General features: G+C 32.6%; 3 protein-coding genes across 5 annotated transcripts; 1 reads left to right on the forward strand and 2 right to left on the reverse strand.

Annotated features, from left to right (window-relative positions):
- Window positions 1-514: 514 nt before the first annotated feature.
- On the reverse strand, window positions 515-1,699 carry LOC112454553. The gene is made up of 3 exons (XM_025016022.1): window positions 1,585-1,699; window positions 571-1,487; window positions 515-523 (listed from the first exon to the last, which is right to left on the reverse strand). Exons 1-3 carry the CDS (start codon window positions 1,697-1,699, stop codon window positions 515-517), a joined length of 1,041 nt encoding a protein of 346 aa, XP_024871790.1.
- A 1,982-nt stretch (window positions 1,700-3,681) lies between these two features.
- LOC112454569 (putative nuclease HARBI1) lies at window positions 3,682-5,863 on the forward strand. Of its 2 annotated transcripts, none has more exons than XM_025016055.1 (5): window positions 3,682-3,894; window positions 4,182-4,382; window positions 4,502-4,759; window positions 4,845-5,060; window positions 5,461-5,863. In XM_025016055.1, the coding sequence occupies exons 1-5, from the start codon at window positions 3,798-3,800 to the stop codon at window positions 5,808-5,810; spliced, it is 1,122 nt and encodes a 373-aa protein (XP_024871823.1). In that variant the 5' UTR covers window positions 3,682-3,797; the 3' UTR covers window positions 5,811-5,863. The 2 variants fall into 2 exon arrangements, with proteins under 2 accessions (XP_024871823.1, XP_024871815.1); XM_025016047.1 differs by having other exon boundaries at window positions 5,395-5,861.
- A 264-nt stretch (window positions 5,864-6,127) lies between these two features.
- On the reverse strand, window positions 6,128-8,159 carry LOC112454526. 2 transcript variants are annotated; one of them, XM_025015986.1, is made up of 5 exons: window positions 7,952-8,159; window positions 7,576-7,682; window positions 7,052-7,493; window positions 6,784-6,882; window positions 6,128-6,585 (listed from the first exon to the last, which is right to left on the reverse strand). In XM_025015986.1, exons 2-5 carry the CDS (start codon window positions 7,661-7,663, stop codon window positions 6,141-6,143), a joined length of 1,074 nt encoding a protein of 357 aa, XP_024871754.1. In that variant the 5' UTR covers window positions 7,664-7,682; window positions 7,952-8,159; the 3' UTR covers window positions 6,128-6,140. The 2 variants fall into 2 exon arrangements, with proteins under 2 accessions (XP_024871754.1, XP_024871746.1); XM_025015978.1 differs by having other exon boundaries at window positions 7,995-8,158.
- Between the last annotated feature and the right edge of the window lie 486 nt (window positions 8,160-8,645).

Consider the following 8,645-nt stretch of genomic DNA (forward strand, 5'->3'; position numbering starts at 1 on the left):
GACTACCTCTTTTGAACTATCTCTATCTTCTATTAATTTAACCATGTATTATTTACCTTCTTCTGATTCTCCTTCATTTGCTGTTTTCGTTGATATAGGTTTCTCAGCTGGTTGTATCTTGGTTATTTTCCCTTTGTTATCTACTCTTTTTGTGCCTTTTTGCACAAATCTACCCTTTTTCTTTATGTTTTTATTAACGGTTTTATTTAAATACCTTTTTCCTCTAGCTCTGTTCGCCTGGGCTTCGGCACTCGGACAATTATCACCCTTGTGACCTCGTACTTCCTGGCAGTAGTAACAAAACCAGGCACCAAATTCTATTAGTGGACAGTCCTTTGCCATATGACCCATTCGGTTGCATCTGTAGCATTTCACTTGTTTCATGTTCTCTTCTGCAGCAGCCCTCTGTACCCTGACTTCGGGTTTCTCTAATTTTTCTTTATTCTCGTTTTTAGTTTCTGCTTCTAACTGCATCATAAAAGACTTTATTTCATCTATGTTCATTTCTTTAAGATTAGTTTGTCTTCTAATTAAATCTACATTCCTCAGCTCTGGTACATTAATTGACACAGCCTGATAAAGTGCAGATCTAATCTCTTGTTCTGTGAGGGGTACCGCATCTTTACATGATTCATATTCTCTAATTATTGAATCGAAGCGTTCACAAAAATCACTTACTTTTTCGTCTTTTCTCATTTTAATTTGATAGAGTTTAGCTCGTACCGATGCATGAGTAACGTTTACTTCACTTTTTTTATATCCTCTCAATTTCTTCAAAATTTCTTTCGGATCTTTTTCATGTAGAATCCTTTTATGATAGTTTTCATCTAAATGATTGATTATTATATCTCTAACAAGACTTTTTCTCTTAGCAACTTTTAGTTCGGAGAGATTTTCTGGACTTTCAATGTTTGAATCTATTACATCTAACAACTCGTTATTCATTAACTCAGATTTTAAATAATCCATCCAAAGATCAAAATTGGATTTTTGCGTCAGCTTATATTCTCTTCTAATATGCAACCTTTGACTGTTCAATTCCAATTCTATAGCTCTTTTCATTGTCTCTAAACTCCTATCTTTTTCGGCTGAACAGACTGTTATTTCATTTAATTTTCTCTTTTTAGACTCTACCTCTAGTTCTTTAACCGTTTGTTTACTGTTTTCTACTGAACTTTGGGTATCTTTATTGCTTACCTCTAAACGTCTAAGTTTAACTTTTTCTTTCTCTAAGTTTAAACGGGAGACTTCCACCATATTCTCCATCTTCTCGGTGGCCTTCGTCATTACTTTATCCAGCACCTGCATCGAATTGTCCATTTTTTCGACCAATTTTTCTTGCTTTTCATATAATATTTTGGTTCCAATTGGCAGTACTGGACGGTTCTCTTCCCATGCTTTGGTCACATCTATATTCTCTCTGACTTTAGGCAAGTTCTTTTTCGGGATTGCACCTCTTCTTTCCATCTCCTTTTTATCTTTTGCTTCTATACGGAATTTTGAAATTACTATTTTTATTTTCTCTGAATGCATATATATATTATTCTTCTGGACTACTTTATTTTCAAAAAAATACTCTCTTACCTCTATCTTTTCTTACTGTCTCCTCGTTTTTATCTTTTGCTTCTCTATCTATTACCGTGATAAAGCTGCTATCGCTGTCGTAGTCGACCAGCGCATGGCCTTCTTCTTCTTCCATCTATATCGGGATTTAAATATCAACTGAACATTAGCATTCTTTTTTTGACAAGATAAACCAACATTCGTATTGACAAATAACAATTTCTATCACTAGATCTTTTTCAGCGATAAAAATTTAATGCTTATGAGGCTATATAGAACGCACTGCAATTCACAATAACCCCAAAGCGAGAAAACCACGCGCCTCTGCAGGGCTATCCGCACGCGCACACCACTGTCCGTTGCGATCCCCAGCACTGCTGAAAAGATCTATGGGAGCTCGGGTTGATCACGCACACGCACGGGGCCCATACAAATTTACGCGGCTTCCCTAAACAGTAATCAAGCTACACTGCACAGCAAGTCATGCTCAATTACCGACCCGATACATATCGATTTCAAAAAAAATAAACTCATATAGAGTCATATAGAGTTTTTATACATACGCATACATTTACATGTATCGCAATCTAGCCATCTAGCATACGCATACATTTACATGTATCGTAATCTAGCCATCTAGCATCGATGCCATGTTGTTAGTCGAAATCGATTATGTGTTTGTGCGCGCCCAGCAACAAATTCTGCGCGCCAAAAACAATGACTCTCGCCGTCTACGATCGGACTTCCGCGCGCCAAAAATTCCGCGCGCCAAAAGAAATGACTCTTGCCGTTCACGATCGGACTTGCACGCGCACGTCGCCGACTTGCTACCAAGCGGCATTTTTCTATCTCTTTTTCCTTCATTATTCTCTACTTCTTTATTACACTTTACACATCTATTCTCTAATTCTCTTATTACCATTATTACCTCTATTTTTATTTCTCGAAAAAAATGGCAAAAACATCTATCTCCTTGTAACAGTATTTATCGAACGAACATTCTTATTAACTGAGAATTCTCTCGTTTTGCTCGTCAGCAACGAGGAATATTATTTACTTACCCTCTAATCTTCTAGATGCTTCTATCTCTTTCTATGCCCTTCGCCGGCGTTTCACACACTTCGTATATACACTTTCGTGCTATGTTCCTCACGCAGGGGAATCGTGCCCTGGGCCCATAACCTATTGGAAATATAATCAGGGACGACTTGAAATGTGGTGAGATGAGCAGGGAACACAACAATCTTGGTCTTTGTACACTCTGAATACTGTCTTTATTATATATAAGTATATCACACTCTGTAACTTAAACCGTAACCGACACGTCTGACGGTGATCGAGGCTCTTGTGAGCACCACTGATGCCCGCACGCACGCGTGGCGCGCCGAGTCGCGCCGCCAACCGGGGGCTGCCCTCTAGAAAGGCGGGAACTTATTGCTCGTTCAAAGTCTTCTTCCAACAGTTACGAATAAAAAAACGTTTTATTACATATAGAGTACGTATTTCTTGCAAGCGACAATACTTATCAAAAACATATAATAGCAAAACTATGGCAATGCATTCCCTTGTTAAATAATATTGCTAGACGTTATATATTGTTATAAGTGAGAATAACTTTTATTTACAATACATGAATAGTGATACGTTACTTATAATACAGCAATAAAGAATATTTTACAATATTTCATGTTTTTAGTTCTTTAAATAAACGCGCGATTTCTCAACGTTCTTATTGGTAGCGCCATTGTGTGTTCGTGCTGACGTGACCCAATCAAGAGAGATACATGACTTGACCAGACTCTCTATTCAGGGACACTAGATCAGAGTTACACCAGAGTTGCGGCAAGGTTGAACGTAACCAACTGTGTAAAATATCAGCTGTATACAACAGTAGCCTGATATTAAGATTATTCGACTAAAATAAGAACATCATAAAATATCATAGATTTGAGAACGATAATGTTAATTTTACAGTACCAAGTAATATGCAGAAATTAATATGCAGAAATTATTTTTCATTTTAAGAGCGGCGACAAAAATCAGCACAAAGGTTATCCCGTTGGCAACACTACAGTAACCTTAACTCGACTTTTATCGTTTTCACCCATCGACATATAAGGTTTGTTCTTTATTGCTGCACTGAGTTCATACTGCACTGCACTGAACGGAACTAGTGCTAGCAGGACAAGTTGTTTGTGAGCAAGTATAAAGAACGCGTCAGTGCAATAATTAACATGGCGATGATCTTGAATGATTTATTTTTTGAATCTTCTGATGATGAAGAAAATAATATGTTTCCATTTCAACCTATTGTGCGTTACGATGACGATGGTATGTATTTTATATGCAATGTATTATTATATTATGAAAAAATTAAAATTTTTTTTTAAATTAATTTAACCTAATGTAAACTAACCTATACTACGTTTACGCGAGCGTTATTTCTGTAGTAACTTACGATATATCACTCGTTTACGCGGAGTAAATTATCGTAAGTAACTACAAAATCCCGTTTACACGAAGGAATTATCGTAAGTTGCTACAGAAGTAACGCTCACGTAAACGTAGTAGTAGTACTAGTAGTAGTAGTACTAGTAAGTATAATTTTTTATTTGCAGATTTTTATGAGTTACACATGTTACATCCAATTTTCGGATTAGTGCAAAGAATTGAACATGTGAAAATAAACAATTATATCGAACATATTGTTCATAATTATAATAACGTTGATTTTCTTATGCACTTTCGCTTGTCAAGAAGAGCAGCATATCAATTAATAGACCAATTTACAGTGTCGGAAATATTTACTTCTATACAAGGTATTAACGAAATCAGTTTAACTTTAAATATATACAGCAAAAAAATAATAAAAATAATACTTAAAAAATGAAAATAAAAATATTTTATTATTTTGTTTATTTATACTTTATTTTTTCAGAACGTATACAAAATAATAAAATAAGCGCTGAAAAACATATTTTATGTTATTTATGGTTTGTGGGTCATCAAACAGGATCTTATCGAGATGTAGCAGATAGATTCGGAATAACAATAAGTGCGTTACACACAGTAATAACAAGAGTAACCGATTTTATTTTAGCTTTAGCGCATCATATTATTAAATATCCAACTGATCTCGAAAAAGAACAAACCTCAAACTTTTATCTACAACGAAAAGGATTTCCTAATATAATTGGTAAATATATAAGAGTATATTCTCACATTTTTAATGTAAAATATTTTGCTCATTGAAATCTTCTCATTATTGAAATCTCTTTCAGGTGCTATTGATGGTTCTCACATCAAAATAGACAAACCTGCGGAAGATCCTGATTCCTATATAAATCGGAAACAATATTTTTCCATTCATTTGCAAGGGACGGTTAATCATGACATGAAATTTATTGACGTATTTATTGGGTATCCAGGTTCCGTTCACGATGCAAGAGTTTTTAAAAATTCAACACTATATAATGATCTACATAATATTTGTGGAGGTAAATTGAAAACAAAAATTGGTTTTATAATATAAATATGGACCTATATTATATATGAACTGTTCATCCCTTACTAGAACAAAGAAATTTCTTGTCTACAGTGTGACAAAGAGATGCAAAATAACTTCACACTTTCCCCTTTAAGAAGTGCGCCCATTGAATGGCGCAGACATTAACAATCAATGTGTACACTTAGAAGAGAAAGCTTGAAGTTATTTTCAATCTCTATCATGCTGCTGCTACATTTTTTTACATGAGCAGTGCATATACATATAATAGTCCATGATTATACATTATATATATATATATATACATATATAATAATAATTTTCAGATAATTATTACCTGTTGGGAGATAGTGCTTATCCTTGTTTGAAACAATTGATTGTTCCATATAAAGATAACGGACACTTGACACGTGCACAAAGATCATTCAACCAGAAACTAAGCTCATGCAGAGTTGTTATCGAAAATGCATTTGGCTGCCTTAAGCAAAGATTTCGTCAGTTATATCACTTTAAATTGCGAGATATACCACGAATGGTACGAGTCATACATGCATGTTGTGTATTACATAACATTGCGAATGTGCAAGACCTACATTATTTTGAACCACAACTAAATGAAGAATATCCTGATATTGAATTACAAAATAGACCAATTGTAATGATCGATAATGCAAGGGAATATGAGGATGATGTGAGAGGAACGCATGTTCGTGACGAAATCTGTAATTTACTATCTCGATAAAAAGAATAATGTATTATAATTCAAATATTTTGTATTATAAATTTTTTTATTTTGTAATGCATAAAATACAAAATATAGATATACATGTATGTTTATAATATATATGCATAAAATTGTAGATATTATATTGCCAAGTAATAAACAAACATCAAGAAAACAGTTTTGTATGTTTACATTACAGTTAGATATTGCAGTTACTACATAAAAAAGTTATTTATTAAGATAATATTTAAAATAAAACAAAATAAACAGTATTGCATTAAATTGAAATAATGCCAAAAACAAAACAAAAATAAATTATAAAACTTTAAGTCTTTAACTCTTAATTAATTATTTAGTTTGTTTATCAAGATAAGCTTTTAATAAATTATTTCTTTCTTCTCTCATTTTGTTTGCAATTATCAATTGCTCCTGTACTTTGTCTAAATATTTTTCATACGATTGTCTCATTTGTCTATATTCCATTAATATCTCTTTTTCTCTTTCAATTTTATCGTGCTTTTCTTCTTGAATACGTTCTATCAGTTCTTTCATACTTTCTTGACACGATTGCAAAACTTTTGCTGTTGTGCCCATTTGCCTTTTGTTTCTGCTTTGCATTTCTTCAACAGAAAGTGTGTTTTGTAGATTAGACTGATTAGACATAGTTGGTGTTGTTGCTATTGGCATTGATTCTTGGTTGGTTGTTCCCGATTCAAATATTGAAATATCTTGACTGGCTGATGCGTTACTTCCTGTCGGTATATTTTCTGTTTCAGATACACCACTAGTGAACCTATAATGACATTAATTAGTATTAAATACATTAAACAATTTGTGTAACAATTTTATTTGTGTATAAAGAAATGTCTTCCATATATGTGTTCTTTAACCATTAACTAAACTTTAGTAATTATTATGTAAAAGATTATTTAATATTATCTAATATAAGAAATAATACACAAATTATTAAAAGAACTTATATAAAACTTACGTAGGTGTAGTTCTGTCAGTTCTCAGTATTGTGCCTTTATTTCCAGATGTGATTAGAGGTTCAATATTATGTTTACTCCCAATTAAATCCGTCAATTCTCTATAATAATGCATTTTATATTATAAAAAATATTTTCCTACTACAATTTTTTTTAAGATAGATATTTGAAAAAAGTTAAAGCAAAAAATCTTAGTGCATAAGTATATATAAATGTATTACATTTGTATATATATTATATTAATTCTTCAGTTAAAATATAATAACTTACGTTTCATATGGACATGTTACTCTACTTCTGCCAGTTTTTTTGTTATTTGTAATCATATTTTTGTAAGCTCTTTCTAATGATTTAAATTTATTTTCAGTTTGTATATTTGATACATTATAGCCTTGTATATTCATTTCTTCTGCTATTTTTTGCCATAATACTTTTTTGTTTCTAATTTTTCTTGTCGTAAGTAAATGTATTTTTTCTTTATACAAACATAAAAATAATTTTGTGCTTGCATCTGACCATGAAAATGTTTCTTCTATACTTTCTGAGCTTTCTGGTATTCTATTTTCCGTGTAGTTGTCTTGTTGATTTTCTTTATTGCTTTCGTTATTATTATCATTTAACGGAATGAACATTGACTTGTTGTTTACCGTACAATTTATGGAGTCGCAGTTAAAATTGATCTCTGAATAACAAATTTGAAATTCCAGCCCTCCTAAAAAAATAATATATAAATTTTCATTTTTGTTGATTTTTTAATTACTCTCATATTTTATATAATAGATAATTTGACTTACCTTCAGAAATGCAAGTAACAAATCCATTTTCATCAATTAAAATATTTCCTGCCGCATCTCTTTGTATAATTGCTGTTTCACTTTCCATGACTTTGCTTTCAGCTGATCTATTAGTTATAAAAATTCTTTTATATTCTGTATAATGTAAATAATTCATAATTTTGATTATAAATACAATTTTATGCAATAAATACACTAGTTTAATATTTAATAGGTTATTTTATATTTACAAACAATAAATAACCTATACTTAACCTAAAGCCCAATAAATAACCTAACTATACTTAAATAGATTATTATTCTCTTTTTTTAATATTTAACAAGTTACTTTAATATTCAATAAGTTAATTTAATATTTATAATTTGTTGTGATTACTTTATTTATATTACTATTTATGTTTTCAGCCATATTTACTTACCCGGTCCTTGCACTGCACTGCCTGACCCTGCCTCAGACCTAGGGCAGCGAGTACACTGAACTATCGCACTGAACTTGGTTACACTGCAATAAAGAACGGTTTTGTTCTACGTTGCACTGCAATAAAGAACGCTTCGGTGTCACTAGTGTACACTAGTGCAGAAAGTTCGGCAATAAATATAGTATAGACTGCGCTCAGTACGGGGATTCTCTAACTCATCCTTAACGACATTTTCGGTATCGTTGCGCAGGTATTATATATAATAAAAAAGCTGCGCAACGATACCGAAACTGTCGTTAAGGAGTTAGAGAATCCCCGTACAGGTATAGAAAAATATGACCGGTGACTCACACCGGTGGAAGAAAAGGGATAGCGACTGGAAAAGGTCAAGCTGTCTCTTTCTATCCAACAATATATAGATAAAGAGGAAACGAGGTAGAAGTCAACTCTACCGGACAGTTTTTGAAGGCTTTCATGTAGGGATCGCGTAGTTTATACTATATGTTGATGTTTCCACCGAACCTCATTTGGACCTTACTTAAAATTTTGTTGGGTAGGGTTCAGATTCGAGTTTGGTGTTTCCACCGTAAGAGTGCTCACCCTGGGTAGCGATCATGTAACTTTTTCCCTAGAGCGGAAACGTGAAAAGTG

This window comes from Temnothorax curvispinosus, unplaced genomic scaffold (assembly GCF_003070985.1).
Source record: "Temnothorax curvispinosus isolate PA1 unplaced genomic scaffold, ASM307098v1 QBEX01000501.1, whole genome shotgun sequence".
NCBI classification, from domain to species: domain Eukaryota; kingdom Metazoa; phylum Arthropoda; class Insecta; order Hymenoptera; family Formicidae; genus Temnothorax; species Temnothorax curvispinosus.

What these genes read in the sequence shown, in the direction of transcription:
- LOC112454526 (XM_025015986.1), bottom strand. Translation starts at nt 7,663, where the DNA reads ATGGAAAGTGAAACAGCAATTATACAAAGAGATGCGGCAGGAAATATT. An exon ending in GTAACATGTCCATATGAAAC is followed by an intron (nt 6,883 to 7,051) that starts GTAAGTTATTAT and finishes GCATTATTATAG; the next exon opens with AGAATTGACGGATTTAATTG. An exon ending in ACTGACAGAACTACACCTAC is followed by an intron (nt 6,586 to 6,783) that starts GTAAGTTTTATA and finishes ATGTCATTATAG; the next exon opens with GTTCACTAGTGGTGTATCTG.
- LOC112454569 (XM_025016047.1), top strand. Translation starts at nt 3,798, where the DNA reads ATGGCGATGATCTTGAATGATTTATTTTTTGAATCTTCTGATGATGAA. An exon ending in AATATTTACTTCTATACAAG is followed by an intron (nt 4,383 to 4,501) that starts GTATTAACGAAA and finishes TTATTTTTTCAG; the next exon opens with AACGTATACAAAATAATAAA. An exon ending in AGGATTTCCTAATATAATTG is followed by an intron (nt 4,760 to 4,844) that starts GTAAATATATAA and finishes AATCTCTTTCAG; the next exon opens with GTGCTATTGATGGTTCTCAC.
- LOC112454553 (XM_025016022.1), bottom strand. Translation starts at nt 1,699, where the DNA reads ATGGAAGAAGAAGAAGGCCATGCGCTGGTCGACTACGACAGCGATAGC. An exon ending in GACAGTAAGAAAAGATAGAG is followed by an intron (nt 1,488 to 1,584) that starts GTAAGAGAGTAT and finishes AATTCCGTATAG; the next exon opens with AAGCAAAAGATAAAAAGGAG.